The 24563-nt window shown below is 42.0% G+C and overlaps 1 protein-coding gene across 1 annotated transcript in view; it reads right to left on the bottom strand.

Annotated features, from left to right (window-relative positions):
* pum1 (pumilio RNA-binding family member 1) overlaps positions 1-24563 on the bottom strand; it is a 116525-nt gene that overhangs the window by 35433 nt on the left and 56529 nt on the right. Inside the window, 5 exon segments of the mRNA XM_048612899.1 lie at positions 89-208; positions 2001-2094; positions 6214-6487; positions 16679-16845; positions 17863-18050. Coding sequence (XP_048468856.1) covers positions 89-208; positions 2001-2094; positions 6214-6487; positions 16679-16845; positions 17863-18050 — 843 coding nt within the window.

Below are 24563 nucleotides of genomic sequence, written 5' to 3'. Positions count from 1 at the left end.
TTACCTTCTACTGGAGGAGGGCAATGTGCGGAAGGAAAGAAATCATCAAGCAGTGTTAACTGTCTTCATACAGATCATTATATTTTACCTGCTAGAGTTGCAGCTGCAGCAAGCCCGGCAGTGTATGGATCTGTACCTGGAGGAGCAGCACTAATGATGTATGGATTGGGAACAAAAGTTGCTGGAGCAAGCCCTGCTGAAAACATACCTGTGCAACATATAAAAACCCTACATAAAGTATTTGGAATGACATCTTAAATTTTAAAGCAACAGAGTAATGGCCCAATTGTTCAAGCACATACAAACCAAAATGTGGATTTGAAACGTCGTAAATTAATGTTGATTAGCACAATTTCCACAATCAGAATACAACAGCTTGCACGTAATTACGTATTATTGCTGTTGCGGGGTTAAAAAAAGGCAAGCAAAGAAAATCAGTTCTGCATTTATGGCACTCTTAAAACTTAGTATCTACTGCAAGGGAAAATCAGATAACACTCTCATAGGAAGTTGATTCAAACTAACAACTCATTGTTACTTCAAAAACTCAGGGTCAAATACTTTGCAGATATACATAACAGTAAGAAAATGCATGCATATGTTATTTGTACACACCACAGTAGTAATTCAAATGCATTACTTAAGGTGCCTACTATATTGCATTTAATTCGTGTAACTATAGCTAAAATGGAATGGATGCACTGGTACTGCTTGCAAGACTGCAAGTAACTAAGAAATATTCTAGAAACTAGTTAGAATTAAAATTTTTAAAACAACAATGTACTTCCCACTGCTTCAGTTGATAATGCTCGAAGTGATGTCTTGCCATGACAGGCTAAAGAGTCATCCTGTGCAGACAGCTTGAAAACACCAATAAAGCTTTAACTAACCCACCCATTCCCCAGCCAGCTGAGTGGTTCAAATCATTTGACTACATAAAACGTTCTTGATATTGAATCATTTTTGATTGAGTGCCATGAGTGTCTGAACTTCCAAATGTTCACAATGAATGCAATTTTGCATTTACATCAAAATAGCTATACAATCCCATCATTACAAAGGTTAAGTGGTACCACTGTTTTGGAAAAACTTCTCACAAGATCCAATAAAATGTACTTGAATCCAGTTGGTGAATACACAGCCATTGTAGATGCAAAACATTAGTGAAGCAATATAAGCTTTCTCTCGTTATCCCTGAAACGTTCTGTCATTGAGCTTATAGAAACAAACTATTTAATCTCTCCGTACAGCATTACAATGCTATTACTGCCTTTTGACTACCCAGCAACACTGCACTGTAATAAAATGACAACTGCAGGGGTTTTAACATAGCCTTCAAGTCCTCAAGGGGAATTTCAGAGTTTTAAAATTGAAACAACATTATATCCGAGAAACAATTTACCCCTTACAACCAGTTACCGATCTGTCATTAAACATAATTTAATTTCAATATTCAGTTTATTCAAACATGATTAGAACAGTAAGGACTCTTAAGTAACAGATGAAAAGCTAGTGTTAAGTTGATACTGAAAGGCTTTAATAATACACTTAAGCGGTCAAGCAAACAGATTTAATTTAAATGGCTCTTTTGAGCCTCAATGCTCACACTTAGTATTACTGCTCAATGTACTGACACATCTCCATGAACACCCGATGACTCCACAAGGCAACAAGAGACGTTAATAGGGCCATTAAGTCTAGTTCCCAATTATATTGAATTCTTGTTCAAGTAACAGATGTCATCCTAGCCATTAGTCAGTAATTCTGCCAGAATTTACTGTCACCTGCCCTCCTCCCAGTGTCAGTCACCAATTCATGCACAATTGCTCTCTATAACTTGGATTTCACATTTGCCATCAAATCCTCAACTCCATTTGCTTCACATTAGCAAAGCTAAATATTGTGAACAGCACAAATATGTGAATGATGAAATAATTTCCTATCAGATACTCAGGGGAGTACACAGGTTTCTTAACAAGATGTTCATGAAATTGGCTTACCTATGTGTGGCTGCTGGGCTGCTGCAAGGGCGTACTGCTGCTGTTGTGCAGCTGTCAGCTGCTGAACTGTCAATGCATTCTGTCTCTGAAATAGCTAAAGAAAGAAAGTTTTAAAACATAGGGAATACTGGTCGATTTACTGTGCTTATAGCTCCAGTGGTGTATACGTATTGCATCAACTAGCTCAGCTGTTATCTCCTTCCAGAATTCTGTGCATTCTAAAGGACTACTTCTCAACACAAATTTTAAGCTGCATTCATCCAGCAGTGAAAGACTTGCAGTGTTAACTGTCTCCTCAAAATGGAAAGAATGGCGATTTTTTTTTTTTAAAATGCAAATTTTGAACATCAGGCATTAAACAAAACCTCTACTTAGAATAGCGTTAAGCCAGTGTCACAAGATGTGGAAAGAATCAAACTTTGTTGAAAGAACCAAGTAAAACAGTTAACACCGTATGGGATAACAGTGTGGAGCTGGAGTAACATAGCAGGCCAGACAGCATCAGAGAAGCAGGAAAGCTGACTTTTCTGGTCGGGACTGGCCTGGCCTACTGTGTTCCTCCAGCTCCACACTGATCTCTTGACTCCAGCATCAGCAGTTCTTACTGTCTCTAACACCGTAAGGGGGTGCGTGAGTGGGTAATAAAGCCCTAAAATTATAAAACAGTGATTTTCAAATGTAATAATGATACATAATGCTGGGTACTTGGCCCTCTTAGCCCAAACACAGTGCGCACCCACAACAGAGGGACTCTGCTGGAAATGCACAAATCAGTCAGGGTCTGTTACAGTCATACAACAGGAAACCAGACCCTTCACTCCAACTCATTTGTGCAAACCAAACATCATATCTGACCTTGTCACATTTGCCAGCATTTGGCCCATATCCCTGGAAGCCCTTCCTATTCCTATACCTATTCAGATGGCCTTTTAAATGTTGTTGTTGTAACAACCTCCACCACTTCCTCTGGCAGCTCACTCCATACATGCACCACCCTCTGTGTGAAAAAGTTACCCCTCAGGTCCTTTTTATATCCCTCTCCTCTCACCTTAAACCAATGTCCTCTAGTTTTGGACCCCAACCCCAGGAAAAAGATCTTGGCTATTCAAGATGGGCTATTCTACGCCCATCATGATTTTATAAACCTCTACCAGGTTACCCCTCAACCTCTGACGCTCCAGGGAAAATAACCCCAACCTATTCAGCCTTTCCCTATAGCTCACACCCTCCAGTCCCAGCAATATTCTTGTAAATCTTTTCTGCACCCGCTCATGTTTAACAACATCTTTCCCACAGAAGGGCGACTGGAATTGAACGCAGTATTCCGAAAGTGGCCGAACCAATGTCCTGTACAGTTGGAACATGACATCCCAACTCCTATACTCAATGCACTGACCAATTACAGCAAGCACACCAAATGCCTTCTTCACCACTCTGTCTACCTGCGACTCCACTTTCAAGGAACTATGCACATGCACATCTAGGTCTCTTTGTCGGGCAACACTTCACAGGGCCATACCATTAACTGTATGAGCCCTTCCCAGGTTTGCCTTACCAAAATACAACACCTCACATTTATCTAAATTAAACACGATCTGCCACTCGGCCCACTGGCTCAACGTCCCATCGTCCCATCGTACTCAGATAATCTTCTTCAACTGTCCACTACACCCCCTATTTTGGGTCGTCTGCAAACTTGCTAGGCAAATCCAAATTATTTATATAAATGACAAAAAGCAGTGGACCCAGCACCAATCTTTGCGGCACACTGCCTGTCAGAGGCCTCCAGTCTGAAAATCAATCCTCTATTACCACCCTCTGTCTCCTACCTTCAAGCCCATTTTGTATCCAATTGGCTAGCTCCCCCAGATCCCATGTGATTTAACCTTACTAACCAGCCTACCATGTCGTACCTTGTCGAACATTTTGCTTAAGTCCACACAATGTCTACCACTCTATCTTCATCAATCCTTTTTTGCCACCTCTTCAAAAATATTTAAATCATGTTAGTGAGGCATGATTTCCCACGCGCAAAGCCAAGCTGATTATCCCAAATCAGTCCCTGCCTTTCCAAATACATGCAAAACCTGTCCCTGAGATTCCCCTCCAACAACTTACCCACCACTGATGTAAGGCTCACCAGTCTGTAGTTCCCTGGTTTTTCCTTACAGCCCCTTCTTAAATAATGGCACCACATTAGCCAACCTCCAGTCTTCTGGCACCTCACCCATGGCTGCCAATATTACAAATATCTCAGCAAGGGGCCCAGCAATCCCTTCCCTGGCTTCCCACAATGTTTTGGGAAATACTGATCAGGTCCCAGGGATATTTGCACAATTTTACCTCCAGTAGCTCAACTCTTTTCAGGACATAATTATTTATTTCTCCAAGTTCCCGAGCTTCCATGTCCTTTCCCACAGTAAATACCTGATGCAAAATATCCATTTAGTATCTCACCCATCTCCTGTGGTTCTATATACAGACTGTCACGTTGATCTTTAAGGGCTCCTGTTGTCTCCTAGTTCTCTTTTGCCCTTAATATACTTACAGAATCTCTTTGGATTCTCTTTATTTCTATTTGCCAAGGCTACCTTGTGTCCCCCTTTTTGCCCTCCTGATTTCCCTCTTAAGTATACTCCTGTCTTTATATTCCTCTCAGGATTCACTCGATCCCAGCTGTCTCTAGTTAACGTAGGCTTTCTTTTGCTTGACCAGAACCCCAATTTCTCTATTTGTTAGAAAAATCTGTTTAAAAAAGAATTAGTATTGAATGAAACTGAAGAAAGGTTACACCCTTTTTTTAAAAAATGTTGACAGGTGGTGATTGACTTGCTGGTTGTTGCCAATGTAGGTTTGGATTTTTGGCAATTGTATTTTTCTTCCATTTTTTCATTGTTTCTTCATTAAACTCACGGCTTAATGAAGCTTTTTAAAAAAAAGAGAGAAATATGTATTACACAAGTCGAACTTTCCCAACAGTTTGCAGGAGATATTTCTGTGTTGTCTACGTAGTGCACATTTTTCAGATTCTACTGAAACCCACCTTCTTCTGTGGTTAACCTACATCTTCCCAGATTGGAGGCTGCAGGTCAGTTGGTAATCAAAGTCTAAAGCAACTTCACTGATTTATATAATCTCAATTTAATAGGTTTTATTGTAATTTCAAATGTTAAAGATATAGGCAGCTTTTTGAGGCCATCTTTTAAATGCTTTTGTTTGGTAAATAGATTTTAAGAACTTTACTTTTGATCAATTCAGAATGGGTATATCTACTAGATTAATTATCTTGTTTAGATCCTGCTAATGTCGACCTTTTTAAAAACTTAACTTGTAACTGCATGCATCAGTATAGCAATCATATAGCTTGACAAAACCTAAGAGAGGTTTCTGAATTAGCACTGGGACCCAAAACAGCTTGTGGCATTTGACTCATTCCTGCAATCCTCACAATCAGCAATGGTGTCAAGCCACTCAATGAGCAATGATTAGACCAAGAGGTTGAAGTCAATTTCATATTCCTCAACCAGCTACCGATGAGTGGGGGCACATATATTTCTAATGTTATCTATTTGTTGGAACCTCAAGAATCATAGTGGATTCATTTGTTAACTCTGCCTCGCTACAGATGCGACCAGAACTGCTGAGGTTTTCCAGTACTCTATTTTTATCCATCTACAACTGCTTTTCACAAGTGGACTTTTTTGCACGTACAACAACTTCACTTAAGTGACACTGAATTCTAACTGCCATGGCTGTCAGGACCTTTGGAACTGCAAAACAGTTTAGTATAAATATAGCACAAGAATGAATGGGAAGGAACAAAAACAGAAGCTGCTGGAAAATCTCAGCAGGTCTGGCAGCATCCATGAGGAAAAAAAAAATCAGAGTTAACATTTCGGGTCCGGTGACCCGAAACATTAACTCTGACTTTTTTCTTCACAGATGCTGCCAGACCTGCTGAGCTTTTCCAGCAGCTTCTGTTTTTGTTCCCAATTTACAGCATCCACAGTTCTTTTGGTTTTAATGAATGGGAAGGAACTTGCAATGGTCAGGTAAGGCTGGGAAATGAGGTACCTCAGCTTGTACAAACAGTTAGTATCTGCATCTATCACCAAGTGATCAATAGTTAAAAATGGATTGATGAATATTTTAATTTGATGAGCATTTTAACTCTCTAATTTAGGCTCAGGAGCAGAGATGCAGGCAAACTAACCTGTTGTTGAGAGCTGTAGTCAAACAAACTCACAGCAGCTGTTGCGGAATCCATTTGCACCTGGCTACTGGAATAATCAAACTGTAGCGAGTCCAGCCCGACAGGTTCCATAGAATCCAAGGGCACACTCTGTGACTCCACATTGTTGAAATCTTCTGCAGGTTTCACATTGTTACTGTTGGCCAGCTGACCAAGGCCTTCTGAACTGTTCTGGTTGGGTCCAAGAAGATCCACGACTTCGTTTGGGGAGGTCTGGCAGCTGCCAGGGGTACGGCTGCAAAGAAAAGTTCAACGTCATTCCTGCGTACGCAACAAAAATATATCTCTTTGTTATTAGTACAGACAGGTAACAGCAACTACACAAATTTAAATCAATTGCAGAAAACTAAAAAGGAACGTGCAATGTATATTGATCTTGGAGATGTGTAATCAAGTTTTTGTTTTCAGAAATGCAAATTCAACTGTATACAGAAATGATTTGTTTATCACGTGCAAAAGACAGTCTGGTCAAAATGCTGACAGTCTTCTTTCTTCTATCCGTTCACGGAAAGTGGGCATCGCTAATTATCCAGAGGGCTTTTAAGAGTCAACCACACTGCTGTGGGTATGAACTCACATGTTGGCTATGTGCAGCTTTTCTTCTGTAAAGGGCATTAGATGGGTTTTTATGACAATCGACTTTACATGGTCACCATTAAGCTAGCGATTCATTCCAGATTTCACCTAATTCAAATTTTAACCATCTGCCAAGGTGGGATTTGAACTTGTATTCCCCCAGAACATTAGCTCAGATTTCTGGATTACTTGTCTAGTAACATTACTGCAATGCCACTGCCTCCTTAAGTATTGATTTTTTAAAAAGAAATATGAATGTCACCTCCAATCAATAATCAACTTTACAGAGTTGTCATGGATCTAAAATGTGCACAAACTTCTTTTAGCAAGCAAATCAGACATTGTTTAAGGCATAAAAATTGCTCTTAGTTTTGAGCCATTTACTACTAATCAAAAACGTTTCATAGTAAGCCATGTGTTGCTGACAAAGGGAAAAAACAAAACCACAGAATGTTCCTTAAATGTAAGATTATGTATGATGCATTAGTACTTGAAATTACATAAAAATTAAAAAAACTGCCTGGTTGGGTCCAACTTAATTTCCTACTGTATAACAGGAAAAATAGCCAATTTTATTCCTTTGTGTAGAACTGGAATCATGAGGCTACTATTTCTCAGGTCAGAGATTAAATGGGGTAGGAAAGTAGAGAAATACAAACATAAATCACACAAAGCAGAACAAGTTTTATTAAGGCAGCAGAAGAATGCAATTTCCAGAGTAAAAGAATATAAAAGCAGGGACAATGTTAAATTATACAGAGCCTCGAGTGTTCACAGTTTTAATCTCTGGACTAGAAAAGGACATTGAAGCATTTGTGAGAAGAGCAGGAATGCTTTACAAGGATGTTATCAGAATTGTGATGCAACCATCATGAAGGAGTGAGCGGGAAGAGTTGCTTTCTCTGGAAGAGAGACTAAGACGACTCCTCATGGGGGATTAAAACTTATGCAGTGACTCAACAGGGATGGTGGTGAGAAACTGTTCCCACACACAAGCACAGAAATAAATACAACAAATACAAAATTGTCACCAACAGATCAAAATTTAAGAATTTCAAAAACAGTGGTGTGAGCCTGCCACATGGACTGTTAGAAGGAAATGGAAATATAACACATATGAGCAGGAACAGAAGGGGCAGTTATGCAGGAGGCTCACAAGAATTAAAAAAGGGTGGCAAATCTATTGGGCTGAATTGCCCATTTGGGTGCAAATGACAATTACTGGCATTTTTAATGTCAATACAGTGGAGCTGGAGGAACACAGCAGGTCAGGCAGCATCAGAGGTGCAGGAAAGTCAACATTTCAGGTTTACACCCTTTATCAAGACTGGGAAGGGGGAAGGGAGCTCGGATATTAAGAGGTGTGTGGGGCTGGGGGAAGGTAGTTGGGATGGTGATAGGTGGATGCAGGTAGGGGTTAGTGGAGATTGGTCAGTGGAAAGGGTAGGGCAGATAGGTGGGAAAGAAAATGGACAGGTTGTGTCAGGTCAAATAGGCGGGAGGCTTGGATATGGCAACAAGGCTGGGGGGTGGGGAGATTTTGAAACTGGTGAATTCCCTATGTTGAGGCCATCGGGCTGTAGGCTCCCAAATAGAATATGAGGTGCTGTTCCTCCACTTTGCATGTGACAGCATTGTGGCACTGCAGGAGGCCCAGGATGGACTTGTCACCAAGGGAGTGGGAGGAGGAGTTAAAATGATTGGCAACCGGAAAGTATTGTTGATTATCACGTACTGAGCGCAGACGCTCTGCAAATTGGTCACCGAGTCTGTGTTTGGTCTCGCCGAGGTAGAGGAGACCACATTAGGAGCAACAGATAAGAGTAGACCAGGTTGGAGAATGTACAGGTGAATCCCTGTTGCATTTGGAAAGATTGTTTGGGGCCTTGGACGGAGGTGAGAAGGGAGGTGTAGGGGCAGATGTAGCACCTCTTGTGGTTGCAGAAAGGTGCCGAGTATGGCGGGGAGCGTGCAGCAGACGAGGGAGTTGCAGAACAGTGGTTGCAACGGAAGGTGGATAGGGGTGAAAGGGAAATAATCTCTTTTGTGGTGGGGTCAGATGGCAGGTGGTGGAACTGGCGATGGATGATGCAGAGGTTGGTGGGATGGTATGAGAGGATCGGGGGACTCTGTCCTTAGGAGATAGCAAGAACTGCAGATGCGGGAGTCAGATACAAGAGTGTGGAGCTGGAGGAACACAGGAGGCCAGGCAGCATCAAAGGAGCAGGAAAGTTGACATTTCGGGTCGGGAACCTTCTTCCGTTGACTCTGTCCTTATCTCTGTTTGGGGATAGGGGGTTTGAGGGCAGCAGTGCAGGAAACGCAAGAGATGCAGTTGAGGGCATTATCAATCAACACAGGGCAGGGGGGGATATTGCAGTCCTTGAAGTAGGAGGACTTCTGGGATCAAGGGCATCTCTTGCATTTCCTGCACTTCTGCCCTCAAACCTCCTCTACGTCGGTGAGACCAAGCGCAGACTTAGTGACCGATTCACGGAGCATCTGCGCTCTGCACGCTACAATCAACACCACCTTCCAGTTGCCAATCATTTTAACTTTCCCTTCCCACTCCCTTGATGACATGCCCATCCTGGGCCTCCTCCAGTGTTACAAAGACGCCACACACAAACTGGAAGAACACCACCTCATATTCCATCTAGAGAGCTGACAGTCCGATGGCCTCAACATGGAATTCACCAGTTTCACAACCTCCTCACCCCTGGCCTCATCCCACGTCCAACCCTCCCTCTCATTGTCACATCCTTGACTTGACACAAACTGTCCATCTCTTTCTCACCTATCCACCGTCCTACCCCTTCCACTGACCAATCTCTACTACCCCCTACCTGCATCCACCTATCACCATCCCACCTACATTCCCCCAGCCCCACACTCCTCTATTTATTTCCGTGCTCCCCAGTCCTAAACCCGAAACGTTGAATATCCTGCTACTCTGATGCTGCCTGACCTGCTGTGTTCCTCCAGCTCCACACTGTGTGGTCTCTGACTCCAGCACCAGCAGTTCTTGCTATCTCAGAGTGATATTTTTAATGCACAGATTTTAAAAAGTCTGATATCAATTTAAGAAGTGCTGTATTTAGCTCTACTATAACCAAGTTGCAACAATAGACTGTAAGAGACAGAAAACAGGAGTTGTTCATCTACCCCCTCCAGCCTGCTTTACTATTCAACAGAATCATGACTGATCCAACATTCATGTCCACTCTCCTACCTTTTCCTCACAGCCTTCGATTCTCCTACTGATCAATAATCTACCCATCTCAGCCTTAAATATACCTCACAGCTTTCTGTGACAAGAAGCTCCAAAGATACTCAACCCTCAGAAGAAATTCCTCCTCATCTCAGTCTTAAATTGGCACCCCCTTATTCAGAGGCTATGCCCTCTGGTCCCAAACTCTCCCACAATGGGAAACATCCTCTCAATATTTACCCTGTCAAGCCCCTTAAGAATCCTATATGATTCAACGATCATCTCTCATTCTTCTAAACTCGAGTGGAGTCCCAACCTGTTTGGCTTTTGCTGATAAGACAATACTTCCACACGAGGATCATCCTTGTGAATCTTCTCTGAACTGCCTCCAATGAAATGATATTGCTCCTTCAGTAAGAGGGCGAAAACTGCTCTCAGTATTCCAGATGTGGTCTGATTTTTATATGGTTCATGGCGTACTTGAGTCACTGGCCTAGATTTATTGCCATTCCTTCAATGTGTTGAAGAAAGTGGTGATAAAGCTGCCTTCTTGGACTGCTGTAGTCCTCGGGGTGTAGGGAAATTTACAGTGCTGTTTGGGAGAGAGTTTGAGGATTTAACCTGGTTAAAGTGAAAGAACAGTAATATAGTTCCAAATCAGGGTGAAACGTGACTGAGAGGGGAACTTGAAGGTGATGTTAGAGTTTATGAGGCCAGTCAGCTAGCACCTATCTGGTCTAATCTTGTTTTCCAGCACTTGGCCCGCACTTGCAGACAGAGATTTTTGAATGAATCGGTTCCACATTGCTAGAATATGTATCTGGAGTGGACGAAACTTGAACAAAGCTTTCCAGCTCAGAAGTAGGGGCGCTTCCACTGTGCCAGAAGATCCCTTTGTATGCTTTAACATTTCAGGTATTCATCAAAATCCTTCGAAGCATTGAGGGGGTTTCTGCCTCCACCTGCCTTTCAGGCAGCAAACTCAGATACCCAGTACCAGGCTCAGATACCCAGCACCTTCTGATTGAATTTTCTTTTCCTAAAATCTTCTCAGCTTTCTAACCGTCACCTTCTGCTTACTCACCCTGCTGTTAATGGGGAAGAATTCTTCCTATGCCCCTCAATTTTGTACACTTCAATCAGGTCTTCCCTCAGCTCTCTCTGCTCCAAGGAAAATCTCAGCCTCTCTGGCTTCTCTACATTGCTGAAGTGCTCCAGGCCAAACAGTATCCTGGGGAATCTTTGCACTCTCTCTAATGCATTAACAGCCTTCCTATGGCATGACGACCAGCACAGTACTCAAGCCAACTAATATTTTATACATCTCTAGCATTACCTTCCTAATCTTGTATTCAATATCTCAACTAATAAAGGGAAGTATCCCATATGCCTCCTTAACCACTTATCTGCCTTTCAGAATCTATGCCGCACACCAATGTCTCTAATGATCCTCCACTTCCAAGAGTCCTACCATTGTGTCAGCTCTCCCAAAATGCTTTAACTCATTTTTCAGAATTAAATTCTATTTACCACTGTTCAGCCCATCTGACCAGCATATCTATTTCGTAAATAATCTAAGGCATTCCTATCTTGCTATGGAGTTGGGGACTAAGTGTGGTGTGTCAAAATTTGCAGATGACACTAAGGTGAGTGGTAGAGCAAAGTGTGCAGAAGACACAAAGTCTGCAGAGGGATACAGTAGTCTAAGTGAGTGGGCAAAGGTCTGGCAGATGGAGTACAATGTTGATAAGTGTGAGGTCATTCATTTTGGTAGGAATAACAGGAAAATGGACTATGTTTTAAATGGTAAAAAATTGCAGCACGCTGCTGTGCAGAGGGACTTGGGTGTCCTTGTGCATGAATTGCTAAAAGTAGGATTGAAGGTGCAGCAGGTAATTAAAAAAGCAAATGGAATTTTGTCTGCCATTGCTAGAGGGATGGAGTTTAAAAACAGGGAGGCTATGCTGCAGCTGTATAGGGTCCTGGTGAGGCCACACCTGGAGCACTGTGTGCAGTTTTGGTCTCCTTACTTGAGAAGAGATATACTAGCACTGGAGCGGGTACAGAGGAGATTCACTCGGTTGATTCCAGAGTTGAGAGGGTTGGATTATGAGGAGAGACTGAGTAGACTGGGATTACACTCATTGGAATTCAGAAGAATGAGGGGAGATCTTATAGAAACATATAAGATTATGAAGGGAATAGATAAGGTGGAGGCAGGGAGGTTGTTTCCACTGGCAGGTGAAACTAGGACTAGAGGGCATCGCCTCAAAATAAAGGGAAGCAGATGTAGGACTGAGGTCAGGAGGAACTTCACCCAAAGGGTTGTGAATCTGTGGAATTCCCTGCCCAGTGAAGTGGTTGAAGCTACCTCGCTGAATGTGTTTAAGGCAAGGCTAGATAAATTTTTGAACAGTAAAGGAATTAAGGGTTATGGTGAGTGGGCGGGTAAGTGGAGCTGAGTCTCAAAAAGATCAGCCATGATCTTATTAAATGGCGGGGCAGGCTCGAGGGGCCAGATGGCCTACTCCTGCTCCTAGTTCTTATGTTTTTATGTTCTTATTTGTCACACTACAAATTATTCCGCAATCCGCAAACTTATTAATTAATACCTCTTATATTCATGTCTAAATCATTAATGTACACCACAAACAGCAAGGGACCCAGCACCAAACTCGGCACTGTTGATGTCTCTTTCCATAATTTTGCTAGTGACCGAAAGCAGACCGATAATGGCAGAAGGTGTGCAGGTTGGATTTGTCCTGGTTTCATGGACAGGAGATACATAGGTAGTTTGCACATTGCCGGGTAGCTGCAAATGTAATTGCTGCATTGGAACAGCTTGGCTAGAGGCACAGCTACCTCTGAAGCACAAATCTTCAGTACTATTGCTAGAATATGAACAGGACCTACAGTCTTTGCAGCATCCAATGTCTTCAGGCGTTTCTTGACAACTTGTGGAGTAAATCGAATTGGTCGAAGACTGTTATCTTTGATGCTTGGGAACTCAGGAGGAGGCCAAGATGGGTAACCCGCTTGGCACTTCTGGCAGAAAATGGATGCAAACGCTTCGGCCTCCTCTTTTGTACTGATATGCTGGACTCCCCCATCATCGAGGAAGAGTACCTTGGTGGAACCTCCAACTCCTGTTTGCTTTAAATGGTCCACCTCCATCATAACTACGTGTGGTAGTACTACAGTGGTTAGATCTGATCCACTGGTTGAGGGTTTGCTTAGCCCTATTTATTGCATGCTGCACCTGCCATTCGGCATGCAAACAATCTTGAATTGTAGCTTTACCAAGTTAGCGGCTCATTTTTAAGTATGCGTAGCACTGTTCCTAGCACACCCCCGTGCATCCTTCATTGAACAGGCTTGATAATAACTGTACAGCAGGGAGATATATCAGGCCATGTAGTTAGATTGTGGTTGAAATCAATGCTATTCCTGCTGATGGTCCACTGTGCCTCATTGATGCCCAAGTTTGCCAGATCTGTTTTGTGTCTGTACCATTTAGTACACGTAGTGTGACAACACGATAGACAGAATCTATTGTGAAGACAGCACTTCGCTGCCTCAAATGACTGTGCGGTGGTTGCTCCTGCTGACACTTTCATGGACAGATGCATCCGCAAAAGGCAGACTTGGCGAGGACGGGGTCAAGTAGATTTTCTTCCCTATCATTTGCCACACACCTAATGAAGCAGCTATATCCTTTAGACCTAGGCTGCAGTCAGTAGTGGTGCTACTGAGCTACTCTTCGTGATAGACATTGAAGTCACTCACCCAGAGTACAATTTGTACTTCAGTGCCCAATCACTTTCACTCGCTTCAACACTTTCCCTTCAAAAGGTCAGAAGATGGGATGCTCATTGACTTTCACAGTGCCCAGCATCATTTACAATTCCCAAGGTGCTGCAGCAGGCAATGTCCACATGGAGAAAGACCTGACAACAGTCAACCTAAGGAGCAAGTAACATTAGTGTCACACATGTACCATCTCCGATAGGACAGGATGTACCCAAGCTCTCATTGATAATGCCATTATCATCACAAAATCCCTCACAACCAACTTCTTGGGAATTACCACTGATCAGAAAGTTAACTGGACCAATTACATAAACATTGCATCTTAAAAAACAATCAAAGACTGGGAATTCTATGGTGAGTTACTTCACAAAGCCTGTCCACCAACTGCAAGGCACAATTCATGATCATTGTGGAATATTCTCCACTTGCCTGGATTACTGCAGCTCCAACATTCAAAAGGCCTAACACCATCCAAGACAATGCAGTCCACTTGGGTGGCACCTCATTCACGACCAAAATTCATGCCCTCTGCCAAGTGCAAAGAGGTAGTTTGTGCAGCATCAACAAATTGCACTACAACAACTCAGGAACTCCTCAAACAACATTTCCAAACTACATAACCCAATTTCTTTTTTTAAGAAAGCAGACACGGTAGGAGCACCACCAGATGGAAGTAACCCTACCAGCCACACAACATCCTCATTTTGAACTACAGTCACCCATAATGCAAAGTCACTTGCCCAAATTCTGGAACTCCAGCCCAAACAGTGCTGGTGATGTATATACACATGGACTATGGCAGCACACCTACATCTTCAAAGGCCAAAAGGAATGGGTAATAAATGCCAGCCCCGCCTGTGATGCTACATCCTACGAATGAATAAAACAACCACAGTAACAGCATTAAGCTGTGCAATCTCTCAAGATTGTTCCATCATTTACGAAAGTCATTCCCAATCTGAATCTGAAACCCTTCAGACCAAGGATTAAAGGAAACAAAAATCAGTAAAATTATTAATGAAGCAAGTATCTGCTGCTTCTGAGAGAGTTCCAGACCTGTATAATCCTTTAAGTGAAGAGATGTTTCCCAATCTCTCTCAAAAGACCAAATGAAGTTACTTGTGACACTAGTGGGTACACTGCAGTACTGAGCGTTTTACTCCTCTATTCCTTGCTAAGTAAAGCTTGAACTGTAAATGTACAGGAGTATTTAAAATATTACAACTGCTCAACACACAATGCACAACTTGGACCTCCTCCTCTCAGCTTAAACTGAAGTGCCAATAACTGGAGAGAGAAGTAAATCATCCATACTCATTGAAAAAATCCAACAAAAAGCTAGAGATACATGCTTGAATACAATGTTTAGCTTCACTGATGAACAAATCAATGAATGGAAAAAATACTGCACTTAACAAATACTTATGACATGAACAAACCTCTTGTCACTTTTGCATCAGTGAAAGTTTAGTCTTCTTGTTACACATCACTGGGATAGCCTGGCTGGAAATCAAGCCTCACTATTCCTAAGGTTGTTACAAAAGTTTAAAGATTTTAGAAGAGTACTCAAAATTTCCCAATTTACCTGTTACAACTCGAGTTGACAGAAAGCATGGACCAGGTTTCCATACTTTAGAATTGCTATTTATAACAAGTAAATGGATTCCTGCTACAGTTAAGCAATTGTGAACTGTTAACATATAACTACTCATTAAAATTCTAGCATGACTTAAGACTGCCCCATACATAAATGAAGACATAGAAAAAAACCCATGGATGCTTGGGGCAGAAGGAAAATAGCTCAATGGACCCGTTCCACAGGATTCGCTGAGATGATCCTTTTGGCTGGTCAGGACCTGGTGCTTACAATAGTCTCAGTCTCCTCTGTTCTAACGGAAACAGCCACATTCCCCAGGCCCCCTGCCGACTCTTTGGTCAGATTTATACGTCCTGATATTGGGCAACGAGCTAGCAAATCTGTTCTGCAACTGCTCCATTGCCTCGATATCTTCGAGCACACAGCCGAAAATGCCCAAAGTGCCCTTAGCCAACTTTGTATTTCATTCATTTTGCTTTCATAGACTGGATGTAAATTTGGAAGATAGAAACGTTTTGGACATGTATAACGAATAGCTCAGCAAAAGCTGTCACGGTTGGATCTGGCAATTGCTCGTCATGCAAAAAAACACAGTTCCCCTCAAAATCCTGATCTTTAAAGGCATTCTTGCTCAGCTATCATTGTATACAGAGTAGACCACACCCCCTGCATATATGAAGTATACTGCACTCATTTTTTTCCTTGACTGCTAATGTGCATTTAAATCTCTCACGATAATGTGATTGCTATTGATTGTAACCACGTGTTGGCATTCTTTTCGTTAGCCACATCCTCTACAATCAATTGCATACTCAAGTTTTTTTTAGATGTTTGAAGGCCATGGCCTTTTTTCGTTAAGTGGGAAATGGGAAAGCTGGTGCAAGGACATGACCTGATTTAACATCTGCATACTTGTCAAGAAATTTTACTATCTGTCACGAAGGTGTTGTACTGGATAACGTATGGAAAGTCATGTAATATTAATCTATCGTTCTTGTAATAGCTCTGGTGCATGGATCAAGCTTTTGGACAAAACGAACTACTGTCTGCTGTAATATTTTGTTTCTGGTACTAATGTACAAGAACTCTCTGATATTGGTTCAAAGTGAAAAGGGGTCACAATCATAATAGAGCAAATATCCTTTTAAACCTACTGTGTAACACATTATATTTTTGATAAAAGCTTTTAAGGCTGTCTTATGAAAGAGGTGCGCTGTAACTTTGCTACATACCTGAAGTCCTTAACATCAGCATCAATGCCGTTTTGTACCACCAGACCATTTGTTTTATCAATCCCATCATCCTCCACTTCCTTCAGGTCTCCCATCTTATCCCCGTCAAACGAAGATTTTCCTTTCTTGTCTCCCTTTTCATTATGAGTCTCAGCATCTCCTGAACCCTGTACAGATTGGTAAAGGAGAGGGTTTGGGAAGAAACAGGGAAAGAACTTTTATTGAAGATAAAGAGCTGTATCTGGACATTCATAGGTTTAAACAGGCAGAACATAGCTGAGAAACTGCACATATCATTACTTTTCACTGAAGTTTCAACAGTCCCATAACAAGGTGCAACAAGTAGCCTCTAAATAGCATCAACATTAAACAGAGGAAAAACCAAGTATATGCATTGGTAAAACCAAGCTAGGAGTATCAAGAGTGGCTCAACTAATAAGTCACAGCTTTCAATATTGTCACCAATGGAAAAGATAGCCAAAAAGAAAATCAGTATTTCAGCGACTAAGTGCAAAGGCCTACTCATTGCACATTAAATTTACATATTACAGAACAATTGATTTGGAGAGGTTCAGAAACTGCCCATTCAGTAAGCCATACAGACCATGAAGGTTTTAGATGGTCCTAGCTTGAGAAGGTACAGTGAGAATATGGACCAGGGAATTAGCAATGGTTTCTGTTCCAATCCATTACATAGAAACCCACACTGGAAAGGTATCCATGAAATGGTGGATATCATGTAAGGCAAAGCTGCACGAGTGATTTTCTCTTTCATTAAGTAGCTGACCAGCACTTGTTATTAACGTTCATATATGAATAGTGGTCACTTGACTGAGTTACCACTGAATGTCCATCACACTACAGAGGTTGGACTAGTACCAAGGATTAAATGTAGAGTCAGAACAGCTTATACTTGAACTAGTGGCATAACTGACACTACCCTGTATAACCTCAAAACAGGCACTTTCAAATTTGGGTTGTACTTAGTGAGCAATTTGAACTACACAACACTAGAGAGCAGCATTAATGATAGTGCTGAGACTAATGGGAGTTGACAAAATAACAGAGTGGCATAAAAACCACAATGTACATCATTAAAGTTGCCGGTTAAACTGTGTGGTTTCTCTTCTCTCCATGGCTAGAGTATCAGTGTTATCACAAAGCAAAATACTTTCAATACTTACAAATGGTCCTTTTCTGAGGCAAGACTCCAGTTTTTCCCCAGGAGAAGAGCTCAGCACATATTCTACCATGCTGACACCCAGACCTCCACTTTCAGACCGTGGAGACAAGACAGAGTTGACCTCGTTACTGCCATGAAAACCTTGACCAGGACGTCTCTGCACCATGATTGGCTGTGACACAGAGTGATCTGAGAGAGAAAGGTCAATGAAATATGCATTAATTTCCTGTTACTAAAATAATGTATTGTATATCAGATAAGCTGACAGAACTAAAGACATTTGGAGCTCCATTTAACACAATTACAATTAACTACAAGACAGGCGCACTTTTGGTACAACTGCCAAAGTACATCAAAATGTAATAGTATATCCTTACATAGTAAATTGTAATAGCGAATATTAGTAGCTGTAGACAAGTATTCTGTCTGGTGCTATACTTCTGAGGAACATGCCATAAACAGTTTCAACTGGACAGATTTTCTTAAAGCTTCAAAAATGACAAAAAGAGCAGATCAAAACCGATTCTAGAACAACATTTTTAAAAGCAACAAGTCCTAATTTACAAACAATCCTTTCCAAATCTCAGCATTTAAGAGCTCTTAACGGTAAATATATACTGTACATTTAGCCAGCTGCTTGCACACACAAGAAGATATGCCTGTGCTATTTTCAGGCAAGTCTCACATACTTAGACTCTCCTGAAAATAGCACAGCCAGATAGAATACTCTAGATATGATCGACCACCCTAAAGCGGAGTCTCCCAGCAAATGTACGTCACAACATCAAGATCAGAGCAGTGCCAGAAGCAGTTGTTGCCAATATATAATTTGATATTTACATTCAACGAAAATATTAACACTTAGGTTGGCTCTTTGCTATCCAGGTGTGAATGAAATGTGTGTTAATACTATATTTATTTCGGTCTTGCTATTTCATCGAGGAAGAAAGAGATTATTTAAGCATTTCATTTTGCAGTCATTAGGACAATTTGCAAGAATACCGATACAAAGGTAAAACATTATTTACGCTGTAACAGAAAGATATTGATTGGTTTAAGTTGATTCTGATTGGCAGAGTCACTTCCATACAGAATGTACCATTGATAATGTATATTTAACTGCTAGGCTTTGTATAAATTTGAAACAAGACACTTTGACTGATTGGTCAAGCCAACACGATGAGGAATGAGCCAGAGTGCCCATCATGTCTTGTTGTGTTGAAGCAGGTAGTGTATATTTGCTCTTTGTCTGCAAACAACAGGCCGTGCATATTAATTTTTATAGTTTCCAATACAAGCAGATGCACCATACTGTGGCAATCTGCAATAAACTTACTGAATGACAATCTTAAGTTGGTTGTCAGCATAATTCTTCATGCACTCAATTGTTTAGCAAATACTTCCCAATCACAGAATCACATCTAATATAGATGCATTATTGCACTGTCAGTCCTTATATGACATTGCTAGCCAATTTAACAAAGAAGCCATGGACATTTGCACTGTATCCTATATCATAGCAATTTGCACTGTTTTTTTTGGGGGGGGGGGGGGGGGTTGGTGATGTTGTTACTTAGGGGGAAAAAGGGCAGCACGATGGCACAGTGGTTAGCACTGCTGCCTCACAGCGCCAGGAACCCAGGTTTGATTCCACCCTCGGGCGACTGTCTGTGGGGAGTTTGCACTTTCTCCCCATGTCTGTGTGGGTTTCCTCTGGATGCTCCGGTTTCCTCCCACAGTCCAAAGATGTGCAGGTTAGGTGGACTTGCCAAGTTAAACTGCCCAGAGTGTTCAGTGCTGTGTAGATTAGGTGGGTTATAGAGGGTTGGGTCCAGGTGGGATGCTCTGAGGGTTGGTGTGGACTTGTTGGGCTGAAGGGCCTGTTTCCACACTGTAGCAATTCTATGAGTTCAGTTTTAAAAGCACCAAATATGGCGGTCCCAGTTCTTTCCTGGACCCAATTCTCGCAAACATCTTTGTTGGCTTTCATTAGAAACATATCAAACGAATGATACCCAAACTGCTACCCCACATATATTTCCAATATATAGATGAAACGTTTGAGAAGTTGAATTGTTTGACTTCGCAGCTGCATCTAAAATTTCCTTACTTGTCTCAACGGCTCTATCCTATGCACAAATTCATCTTTTGAAATGTTGTAGTCAAATAAGCTCACTTCCTTTGGTGTCCTAGTTGAGAAACTGGTCAGGGTGCTCTCTACCACAAACATATCTTCATTGCTCAATTTACACCATAGGATTCCCACAGTGTCACACACAAAATTGACAACCTTGTAAACTGGACTTGAGCCATGTGTTCACCATGCAAGCCTGATACTGAAATAGGGTGCAATATAGCCATCCTCTCAGATAGTAATTACCTAGATCAGATTATTTTTCAACATGCATTGTGCAAGCTCATGAAAAGGGAAGTTGTCAAATTTGGCCCTAAAGAGTGTAGTCTACTAGACTTTAGGGATAACACATCTCAAATGTTTAAGCAATGGATGGAAGTTAGATATTCTACACTGCAACAATGCAATAGCAACATGAATGTTGTTCACCATCAACAGGATGCTGCCATTATGGCAAAAGGCCACACTACCAATCATAGAAATCTCGTGTTTCATTCACTGCTGGGACCCGGTGATTGCTAGCTGCCAGCAATTTTACGGCCTGTCCCCAGTTATACAGTCGAGTCACAGAATGGAAATTGACCTCTTGGTCCAACTCTCATCTGCGAAAACCAGACAACCCAATCTGACCTCGTCCCATCTGGCAGCATTTGGCCCACAACAATCTAAATCCTTCCTATTCGTATACCCATCCAGGTGCCTTTTAAATGTGGTAATCGTACCAGCCTCCACTACTTCCTCTGGCAGCTTGTTCCAAACACGCACCACCCTCTGGGTTAAACGTTCTTTTTGAAATCTTTCCCCTCTCACCTTAAACCTATGCTTTCTAGTTTGGACTCCCTCACCCTATGAAAAAGACCTGGACTTTTCACCTTATCAATGCTCTCATGATTTTATAAACCTCTATAAGGTCACCCCTCAGTCTCTGACGCTTCAGGGAAAAAAGCCCCTCCTACTCGCCCTCTCCTTATAACTCAAATCCTCCAGTTCCAGCAACATCCTTGCAAATCTTTTCTGTACCCTCTCAAGTTTAGCATTCTTCCTGTAGAAGGGCAACCAGAACTGTACACAGTATTCCAAAAGTGGCCTTACCAATGTCCTGTGCAACCACAACATGACATCCCAGCTCCTATACCCAATACACTGACTAATGAAGGCAAGCATTGTTAAATGCCTTTTTCACTACTCTGTCTATCTGCGACTCCACTTTCAAGGAACTATGTACATGCACTCCTAGATCGCTCTGTGTGGCAACACTACTGAGGGCCTGCCATTAAGTGCACTAGTCCAGGCCTAGTTTGCGTTACCAAAATACAACACCTCACATCTATCTAAATTTTATCCCATCTGCCACTCCCTGGCTTGTTGGCCCAGCTGGTCATGGTCCTGTTTTACTTGGAGATAACCTTCTTCAGTGTCCACTATGCCACCGATTTCGGTGTCATCAGGAAACTTACTAACCATACCTCCTATATTTATATAAATGAGTTGCATGTGAATGACGAAAGTAGCCCTTGAGAATGCGGCAATGAACAGCCTCCTTGAACCAATGCAGTCCACATGCTGTAAGTAGACTCCTAATGCCCTTAGGAAGGGGGTTCCAGGATTTTGACTCAGAGACAGTGAAGGAATGATGATAGAGCGGTTTGCAGAGGAGCTTGCAGGGGGTGGTATTCCCATATATCTGTTGCCCTTGCCCTTCTAGACGAAATTGTCATAGATTTGGAAGGTGCTGTCCAATAATATTTGGTGAATTTCTGCAGTGTATCTTGTAGATAGTATTTACTGCCGTTTCTGAGCGTTGGTGGTGGAGTGAGTGGATGCTTGTGGATGTGGTGCCAATCATGCGGTTGCTTTCTCCTAGATGGTGTCAAGCTTCTTGACTATTGTTGAAGCTGTACTCATCCAGGCAAGTGGGGACTATTCCATCACACTCCTGACTAGTGCCTTGTAGATTGTGGACAGGTTTTTGGGGAGTCAGGAGGTTAGTTACTCACTGCAGAATTCCTAGCCTCTAACCTGCTCTTGTTGCCAGTGTGTTCATGCAGTGAATCCAATTGAGTTTCTGATCGATGGTAACCCAAGGATGTTAATAGTGGGGGATTCAGTGATGGTAACACCATTTAATGTCAAGGGCTGGTGGTTACGCTGCCTCTTATTGGAGGTGGTCATGGCCTGGCATTTGTGTGTTACAAATGTTACTTGCCATTTTCAGCCCAAGCCTGGATATTGTCCATATCTTGTTGCATTTGAACATGGATTGCTTCAGTTTCCGAACAGTCACTCATAGTGCTGAAAATTATGAGATCAGTGAACATCCTCATTTTTAATCTTATGATGGAGGAAGGTCATTGATGAAGCAGCTTCAGATGCTGGGCTTAGGACACTACCCTGATGAACTCCTGCAGAGATATACTGGAGCTGAGATGATTGACCTCCAACAACCGCAGGACAGGACAGACCTGGGCAATGTTCCACACTGTCAGGTAGGTACCAGTGTCACAACTGTACTGGAAGAGCTTGGCTAAAGGAGTGGTAAGTTCAAGGACATAAGTCTTCAGCACTATTGTTGGAATGTGGTCAGGGCCCATAGCATTGGCATTATCCAGTGCCTCCAACCATTTCTTGATATCATGTGGAGGAAATCAAACTGGCTGAAGACTAGTATCTGAAATGCTGGGGACCACTGGAGGCGGCCAAGATGGATCACCCACTTGGCGCTTCTGGATGAAGATTACTGCAACTGCTTCAGCCTTATCTTTTGCACTGATGTGCTGGGCTCTTCCATCATAGAGGATGAGGATATTTGTGGAACCTCCTCCTCCACTGAATTGTTTAATCGTCCATAATCATTCACGGCTGAACGTGGCAGGGCTGCAGAGCTTAAATCTGATCCAATGGTTGTGGAATCACTTAGCTCTGTCTGTCACTTGGCTACTTATGCCGTTTGGCACACAAGTAGTCCTGTTTGGTAGCTTCACCAGGTTGATCCCTCATTTTCAAATATGCCTGGTACTGCCCTTGGCATGTCCTCCTACACTCTCCAGTAAACAGGGTTGATCCCCTCGATGGGGATAGTTGAGTGGGGGCTTTGCAGGCCATAAAACTGCAAATTGGGCTGAGTACAAATTTGCTGCTGTTGTTGGCTCACACTGCCTTGTGGATGCCCAGTACAGTTGCTACGCAATTTAACAAGTAACATGGCAGATGAATTCCAGTGCCGCCTCAGTGCTAGGTACATAAACTGTACTGCTAAGACTGAAGGGAGGATTTTACTGATAGTCAAGCCCTACTACTTCAAAGCCGTACCATAAGTATGTTTTAGTTTACCACTAAACTCGTCAATTTGTTACTTTTTGTTACTGTTATCTAGAACCAACAGACTTGCACTAGGTTTTTCTCAACGAACTCAAAAGTAATTCCTTAAAACAAACTTAATCTTTAAACAAATGACAAAAACTGGCTAACAACCTGTTCAGAATATGCCCTTAATCCCAAACACACACGTTAGTACACAAAAACACAACACAGCTCTGCAGAGATGATAACGGCCAATTTTTTTGAAAAGGTAAATAGGAAAACAACCCAGTGGGACCAAGGGGCCAAATTCAAATGACTTCAGAAAAAGATTTCTCACAACGTTTCAAGTTCTGATCACTGAGATCATAATACTGACAGTTGTAAATTCAATGAAACCTTCAAATCAGATTTCTGTTCCGGTAAAAAGGTAGTTAGAAACCCTGATTTTGACTTCTTACAAAATTTCAGCGGAGACATTTCTGCAGTTGATTCTGCTTTTTTCTATTTTAAGAGTTCAAGACTGGCCTTTCCAGTCTTCAACAGACATTGCAGCGTTTACGAGTAAACGCTGCAACTTCAGTCCCTTCCACAGATTGGTATAACAATTAAAGTAATAAATCCCATCTTATCTCTCTTGGCAGTTGAATTTCTGTAAACAGCAAGTAAACAAAATTCTCTTCAAGGTTTTGCCTTTCCAGTTCCAAGAGAACAAATGTTGAAACTGTTTCAAACAGCACTACCACAGTTTCTCCTAGTCTGATTTATTCCCAATAGTACATCCCAAAGACTGACAAGGGGTCGCTGGATTAGCAACATTAACTGTTTTCTTTCCACAGCTGCTGCTAGGCTGGCTGGGTTTCTCCAGCAATTTCTGTTTCAAGCAGGAATGTGAGTGCACCTGTACCAAATGGAGTACAGGATGTGGTGGTGGCTTACCCATAACCTTCTGATAGCAAGCAACCAATAGCTTTTCCTATGACACATACACCCGATAAAGAATAAAAGGAATTAGGTTAGTTTTCATTTTGACTTGCCTGACTGAACAGAGGAACAACAGGCAATCATGTAACCCTTAAGTCTGTTCTATCAAATATGCTCATGACCGCTCTGCATCATAACTCCATTTACGTGCCGTCATGCTCAGATTTAAAATGAATATTTGATCAATCATCAACTTGCAAAATAACATTCAAAATTTCTAAGAAAAACAATGCTGCTCAAAAAGCTCAGCAGGTCTGGCAGCATCTGTGAAGGAAAAGACAGAGTCA

Source organism: Rhincodon typus, chromosome 27 (genome assembly GCF_021869965.1).
Source record: "Rhincodon typus isolate 14 chromosome 27, sRhiTyp1.1, whole genome shotgun sequence".
Taxonomy (NCBI): Eukaryota; Metazoa; Chordata; class Chondrichthyes; order Orectolobiformes; family Rhincodontidae; genus Rhincodon; species Rhincodon typus.
Note: the sequence above shows the minus strand (reverse complement) of the source record. Positions and strands in the feature narration are given on the sequence as shown.